The sequence below is a fragment of the Oncorhynchus clarkii genome, chromosome 26 (genome assembly GCF_045791955.1).
Source record: "Oncorhynchus clarkii lewisi isolate Uvic-CL-2024 chromosome 26, UVic_Ocla_1.0, whole genome shotgun sequence".
NCBI lineage: Eukaryota > Metazoa > Chordata > Actinopteri > Salmoniformes > Salmonidae > Oncorhynchus > Oncorhynchus clarkii.
In genome coordinates this window covers 34921892-34939914 of record NC_092172.1, presented here as the reverse complement: position 1 = coordinate 34939914, position 18023 = coordinate 34921892, and the positions used below count along the sequence as shown (strand labels likewise).

Genomic DNA, 18023 nt, shown 5'->3' with positions numbered 1-18023 from the left:
CAACTCCCAACCCTAAAACACTTTCCCAACTCCTCTCTGCTCACTTGCTTTACAGACTCCCACTATGCCGTCCAGGCTGCCTACATTTTTGTTATTCCTAAGAATTTCTGAGCTTTGGCTCACAGTGGAGGGCTCACTAACAGCCTGGACTGGTGTGTGTCTGTTTGTGTCCGTGCGTGGGTGCTTGTGTGTGTGAGTGTGTGTGTGTCTGTGTGCGTGCGATCACGATAATTTTTGTGTAGATATCTTTGTATTTCAGGTGTGTGTGCATGTGTGATTGTATAGATGTGTGTACGTGTGTGTGTGTGTGTGTGTGTGTGTGTGTGTGTGTGTGTGTGTGTGTGAGGGTGTGGTAAGGTTTTGTGGCAGGCCGGGTTACAGTGTGTAGATTTCTATTTCTCTATCCAAAAGTATAATTTATGGAAAGCTAGCACAATCTTATAGCACGATCTTAGCTGTCAAGCACCCTGCTCTGGACCAATGAGCTGGGAGACAGTTTTATTATTATGCTGGTGGCCGTGTTGCCGTGGGTGATGATATTCGTGCTTTATGAATCTGAGACGGTCATGTGGTCAGCAGGAGAAGCCCCAAAGTAGGTTAAAACAACAGTGGACTTGCTATCTGTTACAGCTGTACTTGGACCTGCCCAAAGGCAGACATACCAGTGTTTTCTGCTTTGGGAAAATGATCTGAAATCCGTGCTAAAGTGCATCACAGTACTTTAAAGTGGCGTCCTCCACTGACAGTGGACCGCCTCCGTTTCCATTCAGGTCCAGACCTCTGATAGAGGTTGTAGTGAGTTATTCTGATATACAGGATATTATTGTTCCTTAGCTTGTCCTATTGTGGGGGGATGGATGGGTGGGTGGGTGGGTGAGTGGGGGGATGGATGGATGGGTGAGTGAGTGGGGGGATGGATGGATGGATGGATGGATGGGTGGGTGGGTGAGTGGGGGGATGGATGGATGGGTGGGTGAGTGAGTGGGGGGGATGGATGGATGGGTGGGTGAGTGAGTGGGGGGATGGATGGGTGGGTGAGTGAGTGGGGGGATGGATGGGTGAGTGAGTGAGTGGGGGGATGGATGGGTGGGTGGGTGAGTGAGTGGGGGGATGGATGGATGGGTGGGTGAGTGATTGAGTGGGGGGATGGGTGGGTGAGTGAGTGGGGGGATGGATGGATGGATGGGTGAGTGAGTGGGGGGATGGATGGATGGGTGAGTGAGTGGGGGGATGGATGGATGGGTGGGTGAGTGAGTGGGGGATGGATAGATGGATGGGTGGGTGAGTGAGTGGGGGGATTGAAGGATGGGTGGGTGAGTGGGGGGATGGATGGATGGTTGGGTGAGTGAGTGAGGGGATGGATGGATGGGTGAGTGAGTGGGGGGGTGGATGGGTGGGTGGGTGGGTGAGTGAGTGAGTGGGGGGATGGATGAATGGATGGGTGGGTGAGTGAGTGGGGGGATGGATAGATGGGTGGGTGGGTGAGTGGGGGGATGGATTGATGAATGGGTGGGTGAGTGAGTGGGGGGATGGATAGATGGGTGAGTGAGTGGGGGGATGGATGGATGGATGGGTGGATGGGTGGGTGAGTGAGGGGATGGATGGATAGATGGGTGGATGAGTGAGTGAGTGGGGGGATGGATGGGTGGGTGAGTGAGTGGGGGGATGGATGGATGGGTGGGTGAGTGAGTGGGGGGATGGATAGATGGGTGCGTGAGTAAGTGGGGGGATGGATAGATGGGTGGGTGAGTGAGTGAGTGGGGGGATGGATAGATGGGTTGGTGAGTGAGTGGGGGGGTGGATGGATGGGTGGGTGGGTGAGTGAGTGGGGGGATGGATAGATGGGTGGGTGAGTGAGTGGGGGGGGTGGATGGATGGGTGGGTGGGTGAGTGAGAGTGAGTGGGGGGATGGATAGATGGATGGGTGGGTGAGTGAGTGGGGGGATGGATGGGTGGGTGAGTGAGTGAGTGGGGGGATGGATGGATGGGTGGGTGAGTGAGTGGGGGGATGGATAGATGGGTGGGTGAGTAAGTGGGGGGATGGATAGATGGGTGGGTGAGTGAGTGGGGGGATGGATAGATGGGTGGGTGAGTAAGTGGAGGGATGGATAGATGGGTGGGTGAGTGAGTGGGGGGGGGTGGATGGATGGGTGGGTGGGTGAGTGAGTGGGGGGATGGATAGATGGGTGGGTGGGTGAGTGAGTGGGGGGATGGATAGATGGGTGGGTGAGTGAGTGGGGGGATGGATGGATGGATGGATGGATGGATGGGTGGGTGGGTGGGTGGGGGGGTGAGTGAGTGAGTGAGTGAGTGAGGGGATGGATGGATAGATGGGTGGATGAGTGAGTGAGTGGGTGGGGGGATGGATAGATGGGTGCGTGGCTGAGTGGGGGAATGGATGGATGGGTGGGTGAGTGAGTGAGTGAGGGGATGGATGGGTGGGTGAGTGAGTGGGGGGATGGATGGGTGGGTGAGTGAGTGGGGGTATGGATAGATGGGTGGGTGAGTGAGTGAGTGGGGGGATGGATAGATGGGTGGGTGAGTGAGTGGGGGGGGGGGATGGATAGATGGGTGGGTGAGTGAGTGGAGGGATGGATAGATGGGTGGGTGAGTGAGTGGGGGGGGTGGATGGATGGGTGGGTGGGTGAGTGAGTGAGTGGGGGGATGGATAGATGGGTGGGTGGGTGAGTGAGTGGGGGGATGGATGGGTGGGTGGGTGGGTGGGTGGTTGAGGGGATGGATGGATAGATGGGTGGATGAGTGAGTGAGTGGGGGGATGGATAGATGGGTGGGTGGGGGGGTGGGTGGGTGAGTGAGTGGGTGGATGGATGGATGGATGGGTGGGTGAGTGAGTGGGGGGATGGATGGGTGGGTGAGTGAGTGGGGGGATGGATGGATGGGTGGGTGAGTGAGTGGGGGGATGGATAGATGGGTGGGTGAGTAAGTGGGGGGATGGATAGATGGGTGGGTGAGTGAGTGAGTGGGGGGATGGATAGATGGGTGGATGAGTAAGTGGAGGGATGGATAGATGGGTGGGTGAGTGAGTGGGGGGATGGATGGATCGGTGGGTGGGTGAGTGAGTGGGGGGATGGATAGATGGGTGTCCAGGTTTGAGCTGTTGATTGTGACCTGCTAACAACCTCAATATGACGTCTTCCATGACATTCGGATGTCATCATGAATAAATCCTCTTTACCTGATTAAATCTGGTTATCAGACGACTTTGAATACCACGTCAATTAGGGCTTGCTGTTCCTTCTCCAGCCCCTCTCAGACACATTAATTAGGGCTTGCTGTTCCTTCTCCAGCCCCTCTCAGACACATCAATTAGGGCTTGCTGTTCCTTCTCCAGCCCCTCTCAGACACATCAATTAGGGCTTGCTGTTCCTTCTCCAGCCCCTCTCAGACACATCAATTAGAGCTTGCTGTTCCTTCTCCAGCCCCTCTCAGACACATCAATTAGGGCTTGCTGTTCCTTCTCCAGCCCCTCTCAGACACATCAATTAGAGCTTGCTGTTCCTTCTCCAGCCCCTCTCAGACACGTAAATTAGGGCTTGCTGTTCCTTCTCCAGCCCCTCTCAGGCACGTCAATTAGAGCTTGCTGTTCCTTCTCCAGCCCCTCTCAGACACATCAGTTAGGGCTTGCTGTTCCTTCTCCAGCCCCTCTCAGACACATCAATTAGAGCTTGCTGTTCCTTCTCCAGCCCCTCTCAGACACATCAATTAGAGCTTGCTGTTCCTTCTCCAGCCCCTCGCAGACACATCAAAGAGATGGGCGTGGCAGCTGAAGCATTAATGCTCCACTTGTCTCCAACATCTAAAGGATTCTATCATTAAAGTTGTTAAAGGATTCTCTTTGGAGTGATGCTCTGATTGGACTGATGTATCTCCTGACTGCAACCCAAATGGCACACTATTCCCTAATGAGTGTAGTCCTTTTTACCAGGGCCCACCAGGGCCAATAGTAGTGCACTATGTAGGGAATAGGGTTTCATTTGGGATGCAACCTGGTCGATTCTAGAACATCAATCAGATGCCAATTAGGACAGGACACATGAGGAATGGAAATGTCTGGCAAACGTAGATTCTTTGAGTGAATGATTCTTCCCCTTTACTGGACAGCTCTTAAATGGATAGTTCACTAGTATAACACTTCTAAGATGTGATTAAAAAAAAGGTATCTTTGAGTGATCTCTTTATGTGGGCACCTCTCTGCCATACAGTGACTCTGGAGTCTGGTTGTAGTCTAGGGCCTAGGTCTGGGCTGGATCCTATCTATTGGACCTTTATAATGGGCTTCTATCTCCACGTAGACCGTAATGAACTGGAGAGGTCTCAGAACCCAGATGTGTCTATTAGGGTTGAAAAATGACTGGGGGTTTTGGGAAAGTTACAGAAATGTTGCAACCCTCGTGTCGATCTAGACACTCTGCCCTCCTATATTTTGCTGAAGTGGACCTCAATCAGTTTTTCCAAAGTTATTACACGTCAGGGTTAGAGGACTTTGCTTCAGACCCATAACAGCAGCAGCACTGTCTAACCGTTGAGTCGGCAGGTTTTATTGTCCCCTGCTGAGTGTGTTAGTCTCAAGATTTCAAAGCAGGCTGTTATTTGTCTCAGTATGACTCAGAAACAAGTTGTGGCTGTTCCAAATGGCCCCCTATTCCCTACAAAGTGGACCACTGTTGACCAGAGCCCTATAGACCCTGGTCAGAAGTAGTGCACTATAAAGGGACTAGGGTGCCATTTGGGTTGTAACTTTGTGCTCACCTTAGTCCTTTGGGTTCAAAGCAGTTTTGTGTTTGTCTCAATATTGTTCTTGTTATTGGATTTCTTCTCTGGTGACTGTGGTATAGGCCACTGCAAAGGGAGGAAGGGAGTTGACTTTATTGCTCTTCATCAATACCTCTTTTATTGCTGTCTGGGTGGGATGTGCATGGTGATGAGACTGATGACAGAAGGTTAAGGGAGTTAGTCAGTACTGTTGTTGTTCGCCCTATGGGTTTGGGCTATTAGTTTCAATATGGCTTTTATTTGTTAAGCGTTCTGTGACATATACACTCATTTCTGAAAATAGTGCTATTCAAGAGACATTTGATTGATAAGTTGTTTGTGAAATATCACATTACAGCGTGAGGGAGAAGCACATGTCGCCTTCAAGCTCGCTTTTATATGAAGGAGTTTCTTCCTCAGCTCTATTTTGTTCTCCAATCTTTGAGAATGACCTTGTCTTAGAAACACTGCTATTTAAATGGCAATTGGTTGATACATTGTTTGTGAGATTTCACTTTGAATACAGAAAGAAATCTTTCCCTGTCCGTTGTATATGCTGCTCTCACATGCCTATAGACAGATATCCATTTGTCCACAGACAGTGAAGAGTGAAGTGCAAAGAATCATCAGTGAAAGAATCATTACGATTTAAGTTCCTTGGCCTCCGATTGGTCAGAAGTTGGTCTGGTTGCCATGTGCCCTCTGTCAAGCCTGCGTTGTCATGGACACAGTAGGGTCTAAGTGGGAAGGCTGCCCACACCTGTAGAGTGGTTATCTGTCACATTACAGGTTGATAGAGTATAGGGACATCTGCACCAGATGCTTGAGAGATGAAGTGGAGGGGGGAGAGAGGGATTGAAGAGCAGCAGACTAAAGAGAGTGGTCAAAGAGGAGCAAAGGGAGAGGAGAGTTGAAGAGGAGGAGAGGAAGTGGGAGAGGAGGGGAGGAAGTGGGAGAGGAGAGTTGAAGAGGAGGAGAGGAAGTGGGAGAGGAGGGGAGGAAGTGGGAGAGGAGGGGAAGTGGGAGAGGAGGAGAGGAAGTGGGAGAGGAGATGAGGAAGTGGGAGAGGAGGGTTGAAGAGGAGGAGAGGAAGTGGGAGAGGAGGGGAGGAAGTGGGAGAGGAGGGTTGAAGAGGAGGAGAAGAAGTGGGAGAGGAGGGGAGGGAGTGGGAGAGGAGGGTTGAAGAGGAGGAGAGGAAGTGGGAGAGGAGGGGAGGAAGTGGGAGAGGAGGGGAGGAAGTGGGAGAGGAGGGTTGAAGAGGAGGAGAGGAAGTGGGAGAGGAGGGGAGGAAGTGGGAGAGGAGGGGAGGAAGTGGGAGAGGAGGAGAGGAAGTGAGAGAGGAGGGGAGGAAGTGGGAGAGGAGGAGAGGAAGTGGGAGAGGAGGGGAGGAAGTGGAAGAGGAGGGTTGAAGAGGAGGAGAGGAAGTGGGAGAGGAGGGGAGGAAGTGGGAGAGGAGAGTTGAAGAGGAGGAGAGGAAGTGGGAGAGGAGGGGAGGAAGTGGGAGAGGAGGGGAAGTGGGAGAGGAGGAGAAGAAGTGGGAGAGGAGATGAGGAAGTGGGAGAGGAGGGTTGAAGAGGAGGAGAGGAAGTGGGAGAGGAGGGGAGGAAGGGGGAGAGGAGGGTTGAAGAGGAGGAGAAGAAGTGGGAGAGGAGGGGAGGGAGTGGGAGAGGAGGGTTGAAGAGGAGGAGAGGAAGTGGGAGAGGAGGGGAGGGAGTGGGAGAGGAGGGGAGGAAGTGGGAGAGGAGGGTTGAAGAGGAGGAGAGGAAGTGGGAGAGGAGGGGAGGAAGTGGGAGAGGAGGGGAGGAAGTGGGAGAGGAGGAGAGGAAGTGAGAGAGGAGGGGAGGAAGTGGGAGAGGAGGAGAGGAAGTGGGAGAGGAGGGGAGGAAGTGGAAGAGGAGGGTTGAAGAGGAGGAGAGGAAGTGGGAGAGGAGGGGAGGAAGTGGGAGAGGAGGGTTGAAGAGGAGGAGAGGAAGTGGGAGAGGCGGGGAGGGAGTGGGAGAGGAGGGTTGGAGAGGAAGTGGGAGAGGAGGGGAGGGAGTGGGAGAGGAGGGTTGAAGAGAGGGAGAGGGAGAGGAGGGGAGCGAGTGGGAGAGGAGGGGAGGAAGTGGGAGAGGAGGGTTGAAGAGGAGGAGAGGGAGAGGAGGGGAGGGAGTGGGAGAGGAGGGGAGGAAGTGGGAGAGGAGGGTTGAAGAGGAGGAGAGGAAGTGGAAGAGGAGGTTTGAAGAGGAGGGGAGGAAGTGGGAGAGGAGGGGAGGAAGTGGGAGAGGAGGGGAGGGAGTGGGAGAGGAGGGGAGGAAGTGGGAGAGGAGGGTTGAAGAGGAGAGGAAGTGGGAGAGGAGGAGAGGGAGTGGGAGAGGAGGGGAGGGAGTGGGAGAGGAGGGGAGGGAGTGGAAGAGGAGGGGAGGAAGTGGGAGAGGAGGGTTGAAGAGGAGGAGAGGAAGTGGGAGAGGAGGGTTGAAGAAGAGGAGAGGAAGTGGGAGAGGAGGGTTGAAGAGAGTACTATCTTTCCCTTGTCAGAACCTACTTGCAGTGCTTGAACTAATGTCGTTAAGTATATACCATGTACTGTTTTTACAGATAGACTTGAGTAATGAATGTATACATATTATTACATTGTTATTATTACTATAGTTACTATAGTCTGATTTTCATGTTTGTCTGTATCTCATGTTCTACTTCAAATGTTTTTCTCCATGTGACCCAATAGAGTTCTGCAATGTGTTTGTGTGTGATGTTATTTAGACCAGATAACTGGGGGATTTACAGATCTCTCTCATCTTGCCTTTTCCAATGCACTAAACAGAAACAAGAACATGTGATAAACATTGCTTTAAGATCACGACAACACATAGATAAGTCTTATACTGTTGGGCATTTCCATGCCCAAGCCGTATGGCTTTTGTGACTTTTGATTCACTGAGTCTCCACAGTTGTCCAGTATTGTCATTGCCCAAGCTAAGCACTCTTCTTCTCTGAGAACAAAACATCTTTCCACAGTGTTTGTCCACGCAGATAAACAACCTAAACAGACAACAGATTAACCAAACAATACCGCCACAACCAATAGTTTGGTTTCTGCAGAAGTGTGTGTGTGTGTGTGTGTGTGTGTGCAAGCCATGCTAGGAACAAGCTCCAGATATATGCTGGAAAATAGGTTTGATTGAAGTAAATAGATGGAATGACATGGCCCTTCTTCCACTAACGGGGATATCTCATGGGTGTTCTTAAACGGTACAGTTCAGACAGTTCAGACAAATGTAAATGGCTGTTACTTTAATAGAATTGATATCCTCCCAGATAGAGTTCCAACATTCCACTAACTAAAACATTGCACCACAAAAATTTCCAGGTTTTCCAGAAATCCTGGTTGGAGGATTCCAGGAATCGTAAAACCAGGATTTCTGGAAAACCTGGGACTTCGGGGAAAGTTACCGGAATTTTGCAACCCTACTGCCAGTCTACAGTGTTATGAACTTGGAAGTCTTGAAGAAGAGAGGGAACCATGGCAACAACAGTATCATGAGTATTGATCTGCAGACAATCATGTTGTCAACATCATCAGTGTAAGATGCGTCTCACATTGCATATACAATGTCTTCCCCAAACTATTCAGACCCGTTCACTTTTTCCACATTTTGTTACGTTAAGGCCTTATTCTAAAAAAATAAAAATAAATAAAAAATATAAAATTCATTAATCTACACACAATACCCCGTAATGACAAAGCGAAAACAGTTTTTTTGAAATCTATGCACAATTATTACAAATAAAAAACAGAAATACCTTATTTACATAAGTATTGAGACACTTTGCTATGAGACTTGAAATTAAGCTCCGATGCATCCTGTTTCCAATGATCATCCTTGAGATGTTTCTACAACTTGATTGGAGTCCACCTGTGGTAAATTCAATTGATTGGACATGATTTGGAAAGGCACACAGCTGTCTATATAAGGTCCCAAAGTTGACAGTGCATGTCATAGCAAAAACCAAGACATGAGGTCGAAAGAATTGTCCCTAGAGCTCCGAGACAGCATTGTGTTGAGGCACAGATCTGGGAAAGGGTACCAAACAATGTCTGCAGCGTTGAATGTCCATAAGAACACAGTGGCCTCCATCATTCTTAAATGGAAGAATTTTGGAACCACCAAGACTCTTCCTAGAACTGGCTGCCCGGCCAAACTGAGCAATCGGGGGAGAAGGGCCTTGGTCAGGGAGGTGACCAAGAACCCGATGGTCTCTCTGACAGAGCTCCAGAGTTCCTCTTCCAGAAGGATATCCATCTCTGCAGCACGCAACCAAACAGGCATTATCTCATCATAATGCGTTATGACTTTTGGCTTTATGGTAGTGTTACCCAATCTGTTGTTACTAAGGTCTCTCACACAGTTTTGCTAGAGATGGTGTTACAACACAAAGGCTTTAGTTAACCATGCATCTCTGATGAGAACCGAAGTTAGTGTGTGCAGCGAGTCCTCCTTAAAGGGGAACTTCAGTCTTTTACAATTTAACATATTCATACATTTTTTAAGAATATATCTTATAAATGTTTTATTAAGCTTAGTTCAACTGTTGTACCTCATCATAACCCAAAATATAAGCTTGTTTTGCTCCATTGGAATCATGTCATTGTAAACAAATACTGTATAGCCTCAAAACATAGGAAAACCTATACTTTTATCAGTCCTTGCATCCATACCTCTGTCTATGAATTTGATGATGGTTACATTTCTCCAGCCCTGTCCCTCAGCTGTTAACCAAATCAGTGACTTTAATCATGTTTACATATTTTTGCTTTACTCATATATATATATATATATATATATATATATATATATATATATATATATATATATATACTGTATTCTATTCTACTGTATTTTAGTCAATGCCACTCTGACATTGCTCATCCTAATATTTATATATTCCTTAATTCTGTTATTTTACTTTAGGTTGTGTGTATTGTAGGTATTGTTGTGAAATTGTTAGATATTACTGCACTGTTGGAGCTAGAAACACAAGCATTTCACTACACCCGCAATAACATCTGCTAAACATGTGTATATGACAAATATAATTTGATTTGATTGACTACTTTCATGTTCTTTGAACTGCAGATTGCCCCTTTAATGTGGCCCATGAAGTCCTGTTGTTGCTGCAGTGGTTTTACCATTGTTTATTCCACCACTCTTACGTAAACTAGCTGTGCCTTTTCTTTCCAATGGAAGACATTGGAGTTCCCATTGAGTCTGGAACGACTTAGCGAATGGGCCAACCCCGGCCTTGTTCTCATAACATTGGTCAGAGTACTGAACTATTTCATTTAATATGATTAGGCCTAATATAACTCCTGGTCATAGAGTATGTGGTGGTGGTCTCTTCCAGAGGACTGGGATAAGTTAAAGCAGAGGGAGAGAAGAAATAAAGAGAGGTAGTGACAAGTGTTTGTTTGAGAGAGAAACTTCGTGGCGTCTCATACAGAATGAACATCTTTTTCATCTGTCCGTCTCTTTATCTGTCAGTCTGTCATCCATCTTTACTTAAAGGGTTAGTTCACCCAAATCACAAAATGACAAAATGTGTTTTCTTACGTGTTTCCAGTCATGGAAAGAAGTGCTTCACACTGGTTTAATTTACCTTGCTACTGTTACCAACCGCTAACTTATAAAGCATTTTATAACCCAAAATGAATAGATGCTGTGTCATGCCCAAATTAAAGTATCTATAAGGGATTCTTTAGCTCAACGACTGTATAATGGAATGTCTACTGTAGCTGGCATTGTCCCTGTTCTTGTCCCTGTCAGCTTGGCTTGTTAAGATGCTGTAAACCTAGCCTGGGACCACATCTGTTGTGTTGTCTTGTTAAGATGCTGTAAACCTAGCCTGGGACCACATCTGCTGTGTTGTCTTGTTAAGATGTAGTAAACCTAGCCTGGGACCACATCTGCTGTGTTGTCTTGTTAAGATGCTGTAAACCTAGACTGGGACCACATCTGCTGTGTTGTCTTGTTAAGATGTAGTAAACCTAGCCTGGGACCACATTTGTTGTGTTTTCTTGTTAAGATGCAGTAAACCTAGCCTGGTACCACATCTGTTGTGTTGTCTTGTTACGATGCAGTAAACCTAGCCTGGTACCACATCTGTTGTGTTGCCTTGTTAAGATGCAGTAAGCCTAGCCTGGTACCACATCTGTTGTGTTGTCTTGTTAAGATGCAGTAAACTTAGCCTGGGACCACATCTGTTGTGTTGTCTTGTTAAGATGCAGTAAACCTAGCCTGGGACCACATCTGTTGTGTTGTCTTGTTAAGATGCAGTAAGCTTAGCTTGATACCACATCTGTTGTGTTGTCTTGTTAAGATCCAGTAAGCCTAGCCTGGTACCACATCTGTTGTGTTGTCTTGTTAAGATGCAGTCAGCCTAGTCTGGTACCACATCTGTTGTGTTGTCTTGTTAAGATGCAGTTAGCATTCCTCACAATCAAATGTCAACTGCATTATCTACCAAGAGAATTATCTTCGATTATAATCACAGCCGCATATATTCCCCCCCAAGCAGACACATCGATGGCCCTGAACGAACTTCATTTGACTCTATGTAAACTGGAAACCACATATCCTGAGGCTGCATTCATTGTAGCTGGGGATTTTAACAAGGCTAATCTGAAAACAAGACTCCCTAAATTCTATCAGCATATCGATTGTGCTACCAGGGCTGGAAAAATCCTTGATCATTGTTATTCTAACTTCCGCGACGCATATAAGGCCCTCCCCCGCTGACCACGACTCCATTTTGTTGCTCCCTGCCTATAGACAGAGAATAACACAGGAAGCTCCCGCGCTCAGGTCTGTTCAATGCTGGTCCGACCAATCTGAATCCACGCTTCAAGATTGCTTCGATCACGTGGACTGGGATATGTTCCGCATTGCGTCAAACAACAACATTGACGAATACACTGATTCGGTGAGCGAGTTTATTAGCAAGTGCATCGGCGATGTCGTACCCACAGCAACTATTACAACATTCCCAAACCAGAAACCGTGGATTGATGGCAGCATTCACGCGAAACTGAAAGTGCGAACCACTGCTTTTAATCAGGGCAAGGTGACCGGAAACATGACAGAATACAAACAGTGTAGCTATTCCCTCCGCAAGGCAATCAAACAAGCTAAGCGTCAGTATAGAGACAAAGTAGAGTCGCAATTCAACGGCTCAGACACAAGAGGTATGTGGCAGGGTCTACAGTCAATCACAGAGTACAAAAAGAAAACCAGCCACGTCGCGGACCAGGATGTCTTGCTCCCAGACAGACTAAACAACTTCTTTGCTCGCTTTGAAGACAATACAGTGCCACTGACACGGCCCGCTACCAAAACCTGCGGACTCTCCTTCACTGTAGCCAACTTGAGTAAAACATTTAAATGTGTTAACTCTCGCAAGGGTGCAGGCCCAGATGGCATCCCCAGCCGCGTCCTCAGAGCATGCGCAGACCAGCTGGCTGGTGTGTTTACGGACATATTCAATCAATCCTTATCCCAGTCTGCTGTTCCCACATGCTTCAAGAGGGCCACCATTGTTCCTATTCCCAAGAAAGCTAAGGCAACTGAGCTAAATGACTATCACCCCGTAGCACTCACTTCCGTCATCATGAAGTGCTTTGAGAGACTAGTCAAGGACCATATCACCTCCCCCCACCTGACACCCTAGACCCACTCCAATTTGCTTACCACCCCAATAGGTCCACAGACGACGCAATCGCAATCGCAACCACACTATACACTGCCATAACCCATCTGGACAAGAGGAATACCTATGTGAGAATGCTGTTCATCGACTACAGCTCATCATTTAACACCATAGTACCCTCCAAACTCGTCATCAAGCTCGAGACCCAGGGTCTCGACCCCGCCCTGTGCAACTGGGTCCTGGACTTCCTGACGGGCAGCCCCCAGGTGGTGAGGGTAGGTAACAACATCTCCACCCCGCTGATCCTCAACACTGGGGCCCCACAAGGGTGCGTTCTGAGCCCTCTCCTGTACTCCCTATTCACCCACGACTGCGTGGCCATGCACACCTCCAACTTAATCATCAAGTTTTTAAGTTCCTCGGCGTACACATCACGGACAAACTGAATTGGTCCACCCACACAGACAGCATGGTGAAGAAGGCGCAGCAGCGCCTCTTCAACCTCAGGAGGCTGAAGAAATTTGGCTTGTCACCAAAAGCACTCACAAACTTTTACAGAAGCACAATCGAGAGCATCCTGTCGGGCTGTATCACCGCCTGGTACGGCAACTGCTCCGCCCTCAACCGTAAGGCTCTCCAGAGGGTAGTGAGGTCTGCACAACGCATCACCGGGGGCACACCTACACCACCCGATGTCACAGGAAGGCCATAAAGATCATCAAGGACAACAACCACCCGAGCCACCGCCTGTTCACCCCGCTGTCATCCAGAAGGCGAGGTCAGTACAGGTGCATCAAAGCGGGGACCGAGAGACTGAAAAACAGCTTCTATCTCACGGCCATCAGACTGTTAAACAGCCATCACTAACATTGAGTGGCTGCTGCCAACATACTGACTCAACTCCAGCCACTTTAATAATGGAAAAAATTTCTCACTAGCCACTTTAAACAATGCCACTTTTATATGTTTACATACCCCACATTACCCATCTCATGTGTATATGTATATACTGTACTCTATATCATCTACTGCATCTTTATGTAATACATGTATCACTAGCCACTTTAAACAATGCCACTTAATATAATGTTTACATACCCTACATTACTCATTACATATGTATATACTGTACTCGATACCATCTACTGCATCTTGCCTATGCCGTTCTGTATCATCACTCATTCATATAGTTTTATGTACATATTCTTCATCCCTTTACACTTGTGTATAAGGTAGTAGTTGTGAAATTGTTAGGTTAGATTAGTCGTTGGTTATTACTGCATTGTCGGAAATAATAGCACAAGCATTTCGCTACACTCACATTAACATCTGCTAACCATGTGTATGTAACAAATAAAATTAGATTTGATTTAATAAACATATTCTGGGACCACATATGTTGTGTTGTCTTGTTAAGATCCAGTGGACCTAGCTTGACGCAATGTTTGTTTGTGCTGTCTTGTTAAGATGCAGTAAACCTAGCCTGGTACCACAACTGTTGTGTTGTCTTGCAAACTCCTAGTGGTTTGGTGTGATCTGTGACCAGGCTATGGTGGAACAGTAGATAATAATCAATCTTTGTGTGTCTCTGTCCCCCGTGCTAGTGAGGAAGAAGAGGCAGAAGGGAGTGGAGGAGGGCCGTAGAAGGAGGAACACCATCCATCTGAATGGGTTGTATACGGTAGAGACGGTGGTGGTGGCAGACTCAGACATGGTGCAGTACCACGGGGCAGAAGCCGCGCAGAGATTCCTGCTCACCGTCATGAACATGGTAAGGATGCTTGACACGCTCATATGCATGCATACATGAACACACGCACACACACATGTTATGTTATTCTGTTGTCGTGGGGACCTAAAATTGATTTCCATTCAAAATCCTGTTTTCCTTAACCCCTAACCCTAACCCTTACCACAATCCTAATCTTAACCCTAACCCTAAACTTAACCACTAACCCCTAACCCTAACCCTTACCACAATCCTAATCTTAACCCTAACCCTAAACTTAACCACTAACCCCTAACCCTAACCAGAATTGTAACCTTAACCCTAATGCTAACCCCTAAGGTTAAAATAGCCTTTGTCCTCATGGGGACGTGGGAAATGATAACTCCACGAGGGAGAATTTTCCTTGTTTTACTATCCTTGTGGGGACTTTTGTGGATTTTAGGTCTAATTAAGTCTCAAGGGTTGTACACACGGTGTTGAGCGGCTCACTACCATGTTTGAAAGGTTAAAGACACGTTAACAAGCTTCGTTTTGACAATGCCACCTCCCATGTTTCTCTTGGCTTTGTGCTAGCTGGTTTAGCTCTGAGAGAGACCGGCCAGTACCAGAGAACTGTAACGCTGTTTTTCTATATGCATCCAAAATAGCACCCTATTACCTACATAGTACACTACCGTTGACTTGTGACCTACGGGCCCTGATAAAAAGTAGTGCACTATGTAGGGAATAGGGTTCCCTTTGGGACTCAGCCTCTGTTTCTCACCCTTTCAGTTTCTCATTAAAACTGCCTGAACAGCCAACTGATTCAACCTGCTGCTCACAGGGCAGAGCAGTTAGAGACAGAGCCCAACAGTGACTTGGGCAGGAGCGCAAGAAACCAGAGGGGAGGGGAGGGGAGAGGGAATGTGAGAGTGGTAGGCAAGAGCCAAGGGGGAAGAGGAGGGAGGGAGAGGGAGACAGAGAGAGAGAGAGAGAGAGAGAGAGAGAGGGGGGAAGAGGAGGGAGGGAGAGGGAGAGGGAGACAGAGACAGAGAAAGAGAGAGAGAGAGAGAGAGAGAGGGGGAAGAGGAGGGAGGGAGAGGGAGACAGAGAAAGAGAGAGAGAGAGAGAGAGATAGAGGAAGAGGATGGAGGGAGAGGAAGACAGAGAGAGAGAGAGGAGGGGGGAAGATTAAGGAGGAAGAGGGAGAGAGAGAGAAGGGGGAAGAGGAGGGAGGAAGAGGGAGACAGAGAAAGAGGGGGAAGAGGAGGGAGGGAGAGGGAGAAAGAGAGAGAGAGGGGGGGAGAGGAGGGAGGGAGAGGGAGACAGAGAGAGAGAGAGGGGGAGAGGAGGGAGGGAAAGGGTGACAGAGAGAGAGAGGGGGAAAGAGGAGGGAGGGAGAGGGAGACAGAGAGAGAGAGAGGGGGGAAGAGGAGGGAGGGAGAGAGAGAGAGAGAGAGAGGGGGGAAGAGGAGGGAGGGAGAGGGAGACAGAGAGAGAGGGGAGAAAAGTAGGAGAGGGAGAGGGAGACAGAGAGAGAGGGGAAGAGGAGGGAGGGAGAGGGAGGGAGAGCAAGAGAGGGGAAGAGGAGGGAGGGAGAGGGAGGGAGAGCAAGAGAGGGGAAGAGGAGGGAGGGAGAGCGAGAGAGGGGAAAAGGCATTAGTGAAGGAAGAATGGCGAGAGAGCAGAGAGACAGAAGGAAAGACAGGAGGGAAGGAGGGAGGGCAAAAGAGGGAGGGAGAGGGGGATAAGCCTACTGCTTAAACAACGCTCCGAGGCAGAGCTGTTGGACAGAGATCAACACAACAGTACAGCCAGCCAAGGTCTGGGCAGGAGAGACAGGGATAGGCATGAGGGAAGAGAGAGCGCCAGGAGGAGAAAAGAGAGAGATGGGGGGGCAGGCATCCACCCTGGTTATACCTTCACTGTACTCTGTGGAAATACCTCCAGGTTAACCATATAAGATACAACAAATACATTTTATTTTGATTACAATGTATATTTCAAGGCAGTATTTTTCAGATGATAGTTAGGGGCCATCTCTTTTAAGTCACATGTACTGTACATAAAGAAAGGGAAACAGCCTCAAAATCCAACGAGCAGGGATTTGTGTAGAACATATCAAGTGGAGGAAGAACTATAATACACTAGAAGATCTGTGTAGATTGAAGGTGCTTTTTCCAATTGACCCCAAAACCAATTAAGGGGTTAATATGGTGAGAACTAGTGAGTTGTGTTTGATAACTAGTGAGTTGTGTTTGATAACTAGTGAGTTGTGTTTGATAACTAGTGAGTTGTGTTTGATAACTATTGAGTTGTGTTTGATAACTAGTGAGTTGTGTTTGATAACTAGTGAGTTGTGTTTGATAACTAGTGAGTTGTGTTTGATAACTATTGAGTTGTGTTTGATAACTAGTGAGTTGTGTTTGATAACTAGTGAGTTTGTTGATAACAGGTGAGGTTGTGTTTGGTAAAAACCTAAGAAGAGCTGGAAATATCCTGGTAAAGGATTTCTTGAAAAGAGTCTGGTAACTTCAGTCACTGCCAGAATTCCCTTGAGGACTTTAGTTTTGCTGTAACTGTGACCTGAGTTCCAAATCGAACCCTGTTCCCTATGTAGTGAACTCCCTTTGACCAGGGCCCAAAGGGAAGTAGTGCACTACTTGGGGACTGTGCCCAGGCAGCCGGTTGCACCTAATGGGGGAGGACGTGCTCATAGAAATGGCATCAAACAGGTCAGACATTGCTATGAGCCGTCCTCCCCTCAACAGCCTCCTGTGGAATAGGGTGCCATTTGGGATGCACACCTGGTGTGTTTGGCCGGTCTGCTGGTTTGAGAGATAATCTACTTTGTTATTTTACAGTCACAGACACAGTTCTCTGTGTCATCTCCTTTTCAAGTCATTTTGAAAGATCTTCTGAGCTGAGAGAGACTGATTTGGACGGTGTGTGTGGGGAAGGGAAAGGGGATACCTAGTCAGTTGTACAACTGCATTTAACACAACCAGAGAGGTGCTGGGGGCTGTCTTAATCAACGTCCACGTCATCGGCACCTGGGGAGCCGTTGTGACTGGGGGGATAACTGCCTTGTTCAAGGGCAGAAGGTTGTGGCCCAACGCTCTTAACCGTTTTCCGTCTCAGAAATGGAACAGTGTCTCAATATGTATCATGTATTATTCAGTTCTGTTTTCTACGTTTCTGTCATCTCACATTTTAACGTCTAGTTTTGGGGTTGCGATTTAGACACAGAATTGTATCATAATTCAGTCGATCTTGTGAAGTAACTGGACCTTGGTGTCTTCAGATCAATGCATAGAGGCTATGACTATTAACTAATTATTTACTATGTTTCACTAACATGGTAGTTTGTTTACTGGCCTTGTAGTCATTTTTAGAAAGACAACAAAGCAGATGTGTGTGTGAGTAGAGTTCGGTTTCTGCAGAAGTGTGTGTGTGTGTGTGTGTGTGTGTGTGTGTGTGTGTGTGTGTGTGTGTGTGCGTGTGTGTGTCTTTTCTTGCCAGTTCTGCTCTAGGCTCAACTGCTGCTGCATTAACTTCATTACCACAGTAGATTAGCAGCTTTACTGAACGGGAGTCAGAGTACAGAGACTCCAGAAGGGATAGTTGGATCTGTCTGTCTGTCTGTCTGTCTGTCTGTCTCTCTGTGGCTTTGGTCAAAAGTAGTGAACTATGTAGGGTGCCATTTGGGATGCAAACAAAGTAGTGTGGTCGTCTTCTATTGTCTTGACTATGATGGATTCCAAGCCCATTTTTCAAACAATTACTTGGATGATTATTGGCACAAAAGCAATGTTTGTTAGCCAGCCCTATTCCAGCTTTGACCCGCAATAAATCAGCA

General features: G+C 47.8%; 1 protein-coding gene across 1 annotated transcript in view; it reads left to right on the top strand.

The window, feature by feature from the left end:
- Window positions 1–18023, top strand: part of LOC139384483 (A disintegrin and metalloproteinase with thrombospondin motifs 17-like) — a 197538-nt gene that overhangs the window by 27423 nt on the left and 152092 nt on the right. Inside the window, exon 4 of the mRNA XM_071129270.1 lies at window positions 14061–14227. Coding sequence (XP_070985371.1) covers window positions 14061–14227 — 167 coding nt within the window. The remainder of the gene's footprint in view (window positions 1–14060; window positions 14228–18023) is intronic.